The sequence below is a fragment of the Drosophila subobscura genome, chromosome A (genome assembly GCF_008121235.1).
Source record: "Drosophila subobscura isolate 14011-0131.10 chromosome A, UCBerk_Dsub_1.0, whole genome shotgun sequence".
In the NCBI taxonomy this organism is placed as follows: Eukaryota; Metazoa; Arthropoda; class Insecta; order Diptera; family Drosophilidae; genus Drosophila; species Drosophila subobscura.
The window spans coordinates 20,924,096-20,937,093 of NC_048530.1; the positions used below are offsets into that span (position 1 = coordinate 20,924,096).

Consider the following 12,998-nt stretch of genomic DNA (forward strand, 5'->3'; position numbering starts at 1 on the left):
CCCTGCTGCTGTAGCCCTCCCGCCACGCCGCTGGTTTATCGCCTGCCAACTAAACTCGTTTGCCGCTGACTCGTTTATCATCTCGCTGCGGGGCAATGGCGACATAAGGAACACACAAGCAAGAAGAACACACAGCAAAAGCAAACAGAAAACAGCAAGCTAAGAGGAGAAAAGGAAGAACTAAGAGCAGAAGGAGGGCAGAACTAAGAGCAGAAGGAGCGCAGAAACAGAAACTAAGGGGAGAAGCATATGCGAAGAGCGAAAGTCGATTAACAGCGAGGAAGGAGTTAAGATACAGCCAGAGACTGCCACGCAAATAAGATGCAAAATGGAGCAGAAGTGCAGGACAAAGCTGAGTGACTGCAGCTCCGATTTTTGGCACAAATTTGAATGTACTTTTCCCATAAAACACTGCTAGCTACCAGCTACTGCCGCTCCCAGCGCGTGGCGCGTGGCACGTGGCACAGTCCATGAATCAAAGCGAAACACACATCATAATGCGCATTCTAATGAGATGATAATGAAGCTGTCGCAGAGACAAAATAGAGAGCGGGAAACTAGATGAAAAGTAGATAGAAAGTAGACAGAGGCTGGAGGAAGTGTCCAACCCAAATCAGAGCACAACCTTGCCCTCCCACACACAACTTGCCACTTAACTTTCTCCCGCATGGGTAGCGGGTGGGTGGTGCCGTGTGGGGGCATTGATAACTATTTTCTGCACCGCATAATGTGCACAATTTGTTACGCATGCTCCACTGGCTACGCCCCCCAGAAAGAGAGTGGGAGATGGAGCTGGAGCTAGAGCTGGAGCTGGAGCTGGAGAGAGCGAAGCACCCTTAACCGCTGTCCGCAATGCTCCCACTAAGCCGCCGTTGCCCCTGCGGTTGCCCACTGAAGTATCAAAAATCTGTTTGAAGTTAAATTCAAACAGGGAACAAAACACACACACACACAGGCAGACAGACACAGAGGCAAACACACAGGCAAAGGTTCAGCGTGTGGCAAAAGTTCGTGAAGGAAACGGAACGGGAACGGACAGCCGGAAAAGGGTTTTTGGCCAGGGGTTGCTGCTGCTTTGGCATTTTATTTGGGTGCAAAATTTCCCTCTCCCTGCATCTACTTTTGGTTTTATAATTAATTTTAAAAAGCTTTTAATGGCTGGCACAGCCAACAACAGTTCTAACCTCAGTCACAGTCCCAAACCGGGCCTCGAACCGACAGAAACCCTTCAGATGAAAGTCCGCTTAGCATGAGTGGAGGGAACATCCAGCAGGGCTGAAGGGCAGCGAGGACAACTCAAGTGCTCCTAATTGACTTGCCAATGCGAGAGCAGGATTAGAAGCAAAATATGCCACCAAAATCTACAGCTGATGAGCCGAAAAACGCAGCTGCACATGGAGTTTTATCCATATTGGATTTAATCCACAAATTTATTTGATTTTTTCATTTAAAAGTGAAAACAAAATTGATCAAAAAAATGGAATTGGAACTAAAACTAGTCAAGCTTAGGGGGGGCTTAGTTGCTGTAGCTTCAGGGAGTTAAATTTAGTTACAAAAAGGAAAGAAAATTTCCAAACATTTAGCAACATTTAAAGCCAAAACGAAAAACCCGCAAAATAATTGATTGAGCAAAAAAAAAAGAATAAAGCGAGTCATAAAACATTTACCAAAGAACTAAACCAATTTAATGCTATAATTTGAGTTTATTTTTTAGTGCACAAATAGTCCAAGTGAGTTGTGTTTTTATTTGTGTAAATTTGGGAACTGTTTTGATGCTGCCGCTTCGGCTGCTGCTTTCTGTTGCTTCGATGAACATTTTTCGGGCCACTTTCAAGTCACTAACAATTTTGAGTGACGCCCGAGGCTGTCAAACTTTCAATAGCCAAAACGGGGAGCAGCAACAGCAGCAACAACAAGTAGAGAATGCTGAAGCTACAGTGATTGAGGTGCGGCAGGGGGTTGGGTGCAAAAATTCAAAACGTGCGACACGTGCGCTTTGCTTGGGGTCTCGCCGTGCCCCCCCTGTGCTCCCTGTGCTCCCTGTGCTGTGTGTGTCCCCTGGGCTGTGCTGGCAAAATGCATAAAATTGAAAACACACGCAAATGCTGGGGAGGAGGCAAGGTCAAGGCTCTAGCAACTGCTACAAAGTAATTCGTTTCCGCTTCCGCTTCATTACTTCCGCCGTCTCGCACTCGGAAAGCACTCAGGGGCGGAGCAGCCAGCCAGCCAACCGCCCAACCCACTGCGGCCAAAATAAAAGTAAAATAAAGGCAAACGTAAGAGTCAAAGTCAAGTAACAGGCGGAGCAAAAGCGAAATAAAATGAAATAAAATAAATCGACACGCGGGGTAAGTAAAATGCGCAATTGACAGGCGTAAAAGGAAATGGTAGGCAGCCACAGCAGCAGCAACACACACACAAACACACGGACAGATACAGATACAGATATAGATACAGCTACAGCCGCAGATACAGATACAAGTTACAAGCTACAAGCCTCCGACTGACTCTGCGCTTCGTCGCCTCTGCCCGAGCATCCTCACCTGCCATTGCCAAATGTTTATAAGCAAATACAAACAGGCAAGTATGCACACAGAGAGAGAGAGAGAAGGAGAGAGGGTGAAAAGAGGACGGGGCTAAATAAACATATAGCCACTGAGCGAGAGGGGCCTTGGTAATGACGGCTAATTAACGGCGAGCAGGCAGCCTTCGACTTCGAACTTGTTGAGCGATTTACAAGAAATAAAATTATATAAAAATATAATTAAAATAGACACGAAACAAATGGCAGTTGCAGCTTAAATTTATCCATTCGAGAACTTTAAATTCATTACGTGGGTAGACATTTGCTTGCCTTGAGAGATCCATTGATCCGTTGCATGCCACGAACCACGCACCACGCACCACGCACTCCACACTCCAGCGCGCAGCTTTGTCGCTCCATTTGCCAGCGGCCATAATAAACAATGCTGCTTTCGATGGAAGAATTTAATTAAGAGCAGTTCCACTTACTGGCTGACACACTTGCTGCCACAGAGACTGCCACAACCCAAGGCAAAATGTGGAGCAAATTGTGAGATTTATTTGTGCAAGAAAACAAACAGTGTTGGATTACAGCCTGCAGAAGAAGAACCCATTATTTGAGTGTTCACAGTGCAGCAGCAAAGCGGAAACTGAAACTGAAACTAAATTCAGTGCTGCGAAAACCAATTAGAAGCGAGAAAGCTTAGCCTTAGCCCGCCCCCAAGCCGCCCACTTTGGCTGAGAATATTTTCTTATAAGCCAGAGCAAACCAGTGTTGAGCAGCTGTTGCCAAGTCCTAGTCATTGTCGCCGCCATTCGGCTATCAATGTTGGATGTGTGGCTGCTTTCGTCCCTTTTGGTTCTCTGTGCTGCAAATGGATAAATTTATTTATTTTATGCCCCTGCAAAAACCGCACACGCAAACAACAATGCCGATAGCATAGAAATTTGAACTCTAAAATAAACCAAAAAAAAAAGAGAGAGAAAACCCACAAAAAGCGAGTGCCAGACAGCAGAGTTTGAGGCGGGGCGGGTCTGGCTGCTGACTTTAAATGCCTTTCATACATAAATTGAACATTGAAGAAAGACGCAAACAGAGTGGAGGCAGACACTTGCGCTGGAAATTGGAAAACGCTTACACAATGCTCGGAGCAGGGGCAGGCACAATGATGATGCCTGGAAAAAGAGTGAATCCAAAGCAATTCGCAGTCAAAACTTTCCATGATTAAGCCATAAATAATGGCGACAAATGTTACAGCAGGATGTACTCACTCTCTCTCCAGATCTATATACCTATAGAATATATATTTGGGCATAGATACATTTATAGACTGGAGCCTGGAGTATGTATATTTATTTTTGGGAGCACATTTAGTTGTCGCTTAATCGATTTGCGGAAAACTTTTGGCGCCAGCAAATGAAAGCGAAAGGAAAACCCAAAAATAAAGCAGGGAAAATATGCGACAGGAAAAAAGTAAAGAAAAGTAAAGTAAAGAAGGAGAGACACGCACACAAACACACACACACATGGCACACGGAGCGTGGCATAGACGACATTCACAGACAGGGAGCTAGAGGAGAGAGAGCGAGAAAGCGAGACTCAATCTGTCTTCTCCCTGCTTTTTTTATGTGTATATACACTTATGCTCAATACCCAAAAATACATTATAAATTATAGTTCAGCTGCAGGCAAGCCTTAGCCGTCGTACGCCGCCGCGTATACGCAATGTGCCTGACAATGGGCCAAGAAATGCTGTACAAAAAAATGCTGCACGTGTGTATGCGTGTGCGTATCTGTGTCAGTATCTACACACATGTGTGTGTGTGTGTCTTTATATCGCAAAAGTTTTTGCCACTTTCTTTAGCCAAGGAGCTCAACTTTTGTTATGCTCGCTTAGAGCCCGGCTATGTGGGGGCTCTCAGGCAAACAACTCTGAGACTTACTTCGATTGCGGATGGGGCTGTGGGCAGGACTATGCCCGAGACTTGTGCTATTTCTGTACATTGTCTGCACATTTCTATGCTGCTTTCACTTGACTCTCACTTTCCGATGATTTTTACAAATATTTTGCACAAGCAAAAGGCAGCAGAGGGAAAGGCAACTGAGAAGTGTATCACTCCGCAAGGTAAAGGTTCTGGCTTGAGTTTTTTCAGCTGACGATTGACTTTGTTTGCCTACTTTAAACACAAACAAAAACACACACAGGCAACAAAAAAGGAGCCCCCCGATCGTAGCACAAGAGAAATGAATGTCTCTTTGTGTGTGTGAGTGCAGAATCCCCGCCCATCCTTTTGTGTTTGCTTTTTTTGTGTGCTACAAATTGTTTGGCTTTGCCTGGGAAATTCTTCGAGTTATTGTTAAGGTTTTTATGGCTGCTGTCGTGTCCTGGCCTGTCCTGTCCTGGCCTGTCCTGCCTGTAGATGCCCATGGAGCGATAGACTCGAAAACTAATTTCTGCCCCAAAATGAGAAAGGGGGAATACAAAAAAAGGAAATATTGTTATAGAAGCCACAGGAGCAGAGCTCCTCCGCAACACTGGCCTATAATCTGTTCTGTGTGCGACGTTCTCTGGGCCATTCTCTGGCCAAATTCCTGCTCCATCCCCTGCTGCCTTTCGTGCTTCATTTTCTATCTCAATCTCTGCTCCATTCCTTTTCTTATGGACTCGACAGATTAAGAGCACAATGTGAATCATTTCGTTTGCTTCTCTTGCAGGTAAATGGTGCCTGGGCATTGCCTGATGTTGTTTGTGATTTCTATATAGCCATGGATGTGATATGCTCTACTTCATCGATATTCAACTTAGTTGCCATCTCCATAGACAGGTAAGACAATCCACCAATCCACCAGTAACACTTTTTAACCAGCTAATTCGTGTCCTTTCCCGCAGATACATCGCTGTGACGCAGCCAATAAAGTACGCCAAGCACAAAAACAGTCGCCGCGTTTGCCTTACGATACTGCTGGTCTGGGCAATATCGGCTGCCATCGGTTCACCGATAGTTCTGGGTCTCAACAACACACCCAACCGCGAGCCGGATGTGTGCGCCTTCTACAACGCTGACTTTATACTCTACTCATCGCTGAGCAGCTTCTACATACCCTGCATCATTATGGTCTTCCTCTACTGGAACATTTTCAAGGTATTCAAGGGGAGAAACAAAGCGCAGATTCCCCTCTGCTGTTTGCTGTTTGCTGTTCGCCATTTGTTGGCTAATCAAAATCGGATTTACGGCTCGGAATACTCGTGAATGAGTGCCAGCTGCATCCGGCTGTAATTCCCTGCTGACTTTGCAGTTTTACAATCCACCAAAGAACCGCATCGAACCGCATTATTAGCCTGCAGCCTGCAAGCGCAGCATGTCCTGGCTTAGTTCAACCCACTAACCCACTCTCCCCTTATCACTCCCTCTTGTAGGCACTTCGTAGTCGTGCCAGAAAGCAGCGGGCGGCCCGTAAGCCCCATCTGTCGGAGCTAACCGGCGGCAGCGTCATCGAGAACATTGCCCAGACACGGCGACTGGCGGAGACGGCACTCGACAGCAGTCGCCATGCCAGCAGGATCATGCCGGACGAGCCGGCCACGAACACGGCCAGTGGCTCCAATGAGGAGGAGGACGAGAACGCCATCTCACCGGACATCGATGACTGTCATGTGATTGTGAACGACAAGTCCACCGAGTTTATGCTGGCCACCGTCGTCGAGGAGACGGGCAAGTGAGTAACCCCAAAGGCTCCCACCTCTCTCAGTAATTTGTGCAGCCTGGCAACCGCCCGATTTTTCCCAAGTGCCACAAGCACCTAACAGAGCCTGCGAGACGCACACACAAAATGTAGTCCATCTAATTGCAGAGCTGCTCTGTGGGCCAGTCTGCCCCTCTACTCCATTGTTTTGCCATAAAAGGAGGACAAAGCCAATCCCAATCCCAATCAATCGCTCAAACGTGCTGCGAAACAGAAAACGAAGCCCAAACTGCATCTGGAACTCTGTCAAAGTTCGAAGTTCGAGTCGCAGTTCGAAGTTCCAGTGTTAAGTTCCAGTTCAAAGTCTCAGCTTGAACTTCCAGATTAAAACCCGCGTCAGAGTCCGAGTCCCAGTCCCAGCTCCAGCTCGAGACCCAATTCGAAGTCCCACTTCGATGTCCCACTTCCGTTTCAATCTCCAGTCTGTGCCTGAGCGTTAAACACAGTCAATTAGCATCCTGATGGCCTGCCTTAATCCAATAAGGAGATGAAATGAAACCATTAATGACCCCGCCCGGCTGCACAAAGAGCAGAATGCGTCGGGGTTTGGGGTTGGACTTAAAAAAACAACGAATAAGAACGAAGGCGCTGCCAAAGAAGATGTGAAAAATAAATCTGAATAATTCAATTAATGCGTCACTTAATTAAAACTCAATTTATGCCCTGACCTGACCTGCCCTGCCCTGCCTTTGCCTTTAATTGACGTTGCGCCACCCAATTTTCATCTTCTCGTTCTCCCATCGACATCATCGCCTGCCTGCCTGCCGCTCTGCCTCTCTGTGGCATCGATTGATTGATTGTCCTGGCCGGATTGCATTGCAATCATCATTGGGAACTTTTAAATGGAAATCTCCGCTTTGACGTTTGTGCGGCAGCAGCGTTGTGGCTCAGATCAGCACACAGCCACAGCTGGTGGTTGCCGATCCGAATGGTAATCATGATTCTGGTTATGCAGCCTCAAACGTTGACGATGTCCTTGCAGGCGTGGGCGTGGCCACGGGCACCGGCACCGGCAGCATCGCCGGCGTCACCGCAGCGGTAAGCAGCGCCACGCCCCCAGACAGCCCCCTGCCCAGCGGAGCGACACTGCAGCGCTCGAGTGTCAGCAGCAGGCGCAACACCGCCGAGGATTCACCGAAGCGCGGCGAGCCCTCACTCAGGTCAGTGGCAGTCGATCACACCAGGTATTTTGATATTCGTCAAATTTGACTTACTTAAGAGCCCAACCCAACCCCAACCCCATCCCGAAGCCCTTTAGTTTACTCTTCTTTTGTGCCCCTTTTTGTTTTCTATTTGAACACTTTCCAACACTCTCCACTCCACTTTACAACACTTTACAAACATTGCCTGAAGTTTGCCGTTGTTTTGCAGCGTCGCCATGAAGCCATTGTCCTTTGTCCGCTATGGTGTGCAGGAGGCCATGACTTTGGCACGCAACGACTCAACGCTATCGACCACATCGAAAACGTCCTCGCGCAAGGATAAGAAAAACTCGCAGGCGTCAAGGTGAGTAACGGTCCGTTCGTCCGTCCGTTCTTCCGTCCGTTCGTACCTAATTACAGTTATTAGTTCAGCCTTAAGTGTTGGCAATGGTCAAGACCCCCGCCACTCTGTGCCTAACCACTTTCACCTTCTACATTTGCTACGTTTTTTTTGTTCTTCTTCCTCAAATGCAATTTACCATGGGCCGCTTATTATCCGTGCCACTTGCGTGCCATGGAGTGTAGATTCACGATATACAAGGTGCACAAGGCCTCGAAAAAGAAACGTGAAAAATCGTCGGCCAAAAAGGAACGCAAGGCCACAAAAACATTGGCCATCGTTTTGGGTAAGTTCAACGGAAGCCAACTACAAGCCAAAAATGGCTAACAAGTGGAAGGCCACAATGCCCCCCACTGCCATATGTTTATGCTTTTCCCTCTCTGCTTTTTCCTGGGGGCCATCTCAGGTGTCTTCCTGTTCTGCTGGCTGCCATTCTTCACGTGCAACATCATGGACGCCATGTGCGCCAAATTTAATAAAGACTGCCGACCGGGCCTCACAGCCTACATGATGACCACCTGGCTGGGCTACATCAACAGCTTTGTCAATCCGGTGATCTATACGATATTCAATCCAGAGTTTCGCAAGGCCTTCAAGAAGATCATGCATATGGGATGATTGAAAACGGCGAGCAGGACACCAGCAGCAGCACCAAACACAACAGCAACAAAATTAGCAATAGAAAGAAAGCGGAAACAGGACTAAGCGGAAACAGGAAACAAAATTAAGCGGAACTGAACTAAAAAGCATACCAAAAACTGTACTGTAATCGAGGGTGTAGCCAGGTGTAAGTAGTAGTTGTTTTGGGGAATGGAGTGCCAAATGTAAGCAATGGATCGATAGATCAATGGATCGATACACGCCACTCAATTAGGCAATACACGAGTCACGGAGGCATGCATCCCACACTTATCGGTTTTGTTTCGTAGTTAAAATAGCACTAAGCATATGTGTGTGTGTGTGTGTCTATCTATGTACATAGAACTGTACATAAAACTATACATCTACCCAACCTATGCTAAGTACAGACATACATAATCGCCATACCAATATTGGAGTCGTTTGAGAGCATTACGAGCTGTAGGCTAGGTACAATTTTAAAAACAATTAAGTTTAGCAAATACCCAAAGGATTCCCCTCTCACACAGTAGCCCACTAAGTTACACACAAACGTTCGGTTTAGAGTGGACCCGAAAATTCGCTTTTATGTGCTTTTTTGTATGCCAATTCCTATCGATACCTAATCACATATCACGAGCCGCAGCACGAGCTGCTCGTTTACCCGCCCCAAACCCCTTCCAGGCCCCCCACCAGCCCAAGTTGAGTAGTTAAGAAAATGTAGAGAAGAAATTTCATATCGTTAAAGGCAAAAGTTTCGATTAATCGATACTTGGTATCGATATACTTAGGATAAGGGCAAGCAGTATAAGGCAGTTTAGGTTTAGCGGCAAGCAGGGCCTTGAGATCAGCGGCCCCACGCACACACACACACAGCACAAACACACACACAACCACACACGCGAATGAAGGAAGTTATGGCCCGATAGCTGCTGTTAGCTATCGATAAGTTATCGACTGGGTTTTGGGTGGTCAAGCATGGTGACGGTAACTCAAATTATATCCATATATAAAATATATTTTCTATCCGGTCTATCGGTAAGTTTGATCGATCAATTGATCGATAAATGCATCGATAGTATTCCAAATTGATTGTAAACAATCGAGAACTGACTTCCAACACCGACTTGCCCATCCACACACACACGCACACACACACAAGCAGACAAACAACACCAAATGAGCCCCAAAAATCAAATGAAGAGCGCTGGAGACGCTGATCCTCGATGCGCGATCCCTGCTAACAGATGCATAGGAAATAAGCGTCTTAAGTGGACTATCGATAGTGAAAGATGTAAGCGCATTTAAAACATTAAGGTCGGTACTTAGTGTAGCCTAGACTAGCGACTAGAGAGAGAAAGAGAGAGTATTCATTAAGTAAGTTAAGCAGCGGCGTACCTAGTACGCCCGTATACCAAAGCCCGAAAGATACTCAGATCATTTTCAGATCCCCCCGTTCCCCACAAAAGAAGAAAGCTAAAGAATATATATGTATATGTGTGTGTGTGCGTATACTACAGCTTTCATGCATACATAGGTATGTAGAATGTAGAATGTAAGAAGAGTGCATAGCAATTGGAAGGAAGTGCGAAGAATCAGGGTATGTAGAGCACATTACTAGAAGTAATCTGCAGACGACGACGCAGCTGAAGTACCATGTGGCTAAGGATACAATATATCTACATATGTGTAATAATCTAGAAGTATGTGTAATATCGAAACTGAGTTTTGAAACACGGACCGAAACCCTCGACCCAACCAACGGATGACAGCCACCAAATGGATGGCGAACAAGGCGATGCCCTCTCGAATGTGCCCCATGGACCAGCGAAGTGCTGACTGAAAAAGAGAGAGTGGCGTTAGAATAGGATTCTACACACATATGTACATACATACTACATGCATGTATGTGTAAAATATGTAGAGTAATGAACAGCGGGTTGGCCTTCGTTTCGAGACTGCTCCAAACTGCTTGGAGCCATGCCCCTTGCTCTCAATCAGAATCAGGATCAGTGAGTGTGCCGCATTCGAATCGGCATCGTCATCGTCAGTGTCAGTGTCCGTTGGCCGGCGTCGAGACACACTTTTGGGAATTTGGGTCCCTGTTTTCAATGGCCGTCCTCTCAACTGTTTCTATGTGACAAATAATTGTTGAATGCTCGTCGCAAAATGCATGCATAATATTTGGCGAATTGCAATACTTTATACAAAATTCCATATATGATATGAATGAATATTTTGTGTAGAATCTAAGCTCGGATTATGTGTACCTCGCTCGGCATTAAGCACTAAGCGTTTGCCAAACAGCTCACCAAACTACCAACTAAAAACAAGTAAAAAGTAATCCAACGTAGCGGAAATTTCAGCTCAAAGGTTTTTTATACTTTTCAAACAAAAAAAAAACTAAAAAACTGTATCTAACTGTGTGCGTGTGTTTGTGTGTGTGGGAGTGAGTGATGGTGGTGTTTTTTTTCTCATAAGCTAAGTCATATTACATAAGCATAGACTAAGGATAATAATAATAGATAATAATAAATACGTTGGATGGAAACTGTTCAACATTCAGATGCAATGCAACAATGCTCCTAAGTTAGGTTCTTCCAAAGAAAACGCTTATTAATTATAGCTAATTGGTAAATGTGCAAAAAACACACAGAAACACTTACACACACACACACACACAGAGTAACACCTACACGTACACATATTGTTGATTTATGGAAATTTTTATAGCCTGAGTTTCAGCGTCGATGAATTTGTTACGAATATCTGTTGGATTTGTTTGTTTAAATGAAATTTGTGAATTGATACTTGGAGGATACCCGTTTAAGGATAGTAAAAATACATCTAAGGTCCCTCCGCATAATCAGACCCCCCCTCCCCCCAGACCATATGTATGTAAATGTTTGTGTATACATAGATTGGTATGCATCTGTGTCTCTGCTCATGGAAAACTCAACAGAATTAAGAGACAGCAAATGCCAGAAAAACTGAACAAAACTATTTTAAAGCAATGCATTGCAATGGTCAAATTTGATTGTATTTTTTTTTCTAGAACAATTACGATGATTATGCATTAAATGAAACGTAGGCTAAGCTCCAAAGAAAAAAAGGCAACAACTGAATGCAAAAACGGGAATAATTACCATTAGCTAATAAATAATAATAGCAATAATAACACACACAAAAAGAAAACTTAACAACAATAAATGTATTATTAATAATAGTTTGAAATGAAATGGCAGGAAAGTGTTTGCTGGGGGGAGCGCAGCGCAGTATGAGAATACATCAAATAAATAATGAAAAATACAAATAAAAACTGAAAATATTTCAAAGCAAAAACAGTGCAAAAAACTTTTCAATTCCAACGGAACAGGGAAAAGGGGGATGGAGGGGGAAAATTGTGCTGCGGGGTGCGGGTAAGTACAAAGGATCCTGCGTATCCTGGCGCACACATATATCAACATTTTATTGCATTTATATGAGCTGATAATAAAATTCCAATAAGCATGAAAAGAAATAAAAATACTTACACAAGACAAACAAGAGCGAACAATGGAGTTGGTCGGGTGTCCTGCCTGGGGCCTGAGGCATGGGGCAGCCATGGAGTCTGCAGTCTGGAGTCTGGGTCTGGGTGCCTTGTAGTCTGCGCCAGTGACTGGAAATCAATTCGATATTGAGGATTCCGCCATCTCCTGGAAACCAAAGCCGAAACTAAAAGCGTCTAAATAGATAAATGCACGGCCAAAAGGACGGCCATATATAGGTAGGGGTAGGGGTAGGGGTCTTAAGAGTGCGAGTAGTAGCACAAGATGCCATCAACTGGCATTGCCCCCTCATACTACATCGTCAACGTCTAATGGGCACTCAGTCAGACAGAGTCGGAGACGGAAACCGATTCGGAGATAGAAACTGAGAAGACTGAGAACGAGGTATGAACTTAAGTGTGTGTCTCTCCGACTGTCTTTGTCTGCTGTATATGAAGTGGTCGCATGCACTGCGAGAAAATCTACGCAGCACCCGAAAGGGCACACAATAAATAAATATTCGAATTATGCTGCTCCTTTCTACAGCTGTTTGTGCATCTCAAATTTCTCTCTGTGTTGTCGCTGGTGAATGGCAATTTCTGTTTTTGTGTGTATTATGCTCAACACCGACGCGTCGTCCACCCGGGCGTCATCATCTCTATGTGCGTTCTGGATCTGTGTGCTGTGCGCTGTGCGCTGTGTCTTGGCCCTGGCCATAAATACAAATGTAAAAAGGGCAACCAGAGCCGACCTCTGGCCCGACTCCGTTCAGGAATTCCTTCCTTGCATGGGCCTTCTGTGTTCCCTTCGATCCGTCCTTCTTTGGGGGCTTTTGGGGGTAGCGTGCCAGAGCCAATGCCAATGCCAGTGCCAGTGCCAGTGCCAATGGCAGTGACAGAGCCATGGCGAGGGTGAGACTTGTGTGCTCTATGTCCATAACTAATTCGTACTAAATGATGTACTAAAGTGTTGAGAAACAAGGACCTGCATGTGGAATAGATACCAGGCTGGCAGAGAATGTGTATAAGGGGGGAATGGGGGTA

The 12,998-nt window shown here is 45.5% G+C and overlaps 1 protein-coding gene across 1 annotated transcript in view; it reads left to right on the forward strand.

Annotated features, from left to right (window-relative positions):
* The window catches only part of LOC117903210 (dopamine D2-like receptor), a 32,429-nt gene extending 22,546 nt beyond the window's left edge, over window positions 1-9,883 (forward strand). The window contains exons 4-10 of the mRNA XM_034815097.1: window positions 5,240-5,349; window positions 5,415-5,667; window positions 5,943-6,241; window positions 7,144-7,428; window positions 7,640-7,774; window positions 7,996-8,096; window positions 8,217-9,883. Of these exons, the coding sequence (XP_034670988.1) occupies window positions 5,240-5,349; window positions 5,415-5,667; window positions 5,943-6,241; window positions 7,144-7,428; window positions 7,640-7,774; window positions 7,996-8,096; window positions 8,217-8,428 (1,395 nt within the window). The 3' untranslated portion in view covers window positions 8,429-9,883. The remainder of the gene's footprint in view (window positions 1-5,239; window positions 5,350-5,414; window positions 5,668-5,942; window positions 6,242-7,143; window positions 7,429-7,639; window positions 7,775-7,995; window positions 8,097-8,216) is intronic.
* Window positions 9,884-12,998: the final 3,115 nt, after the last annotated feature.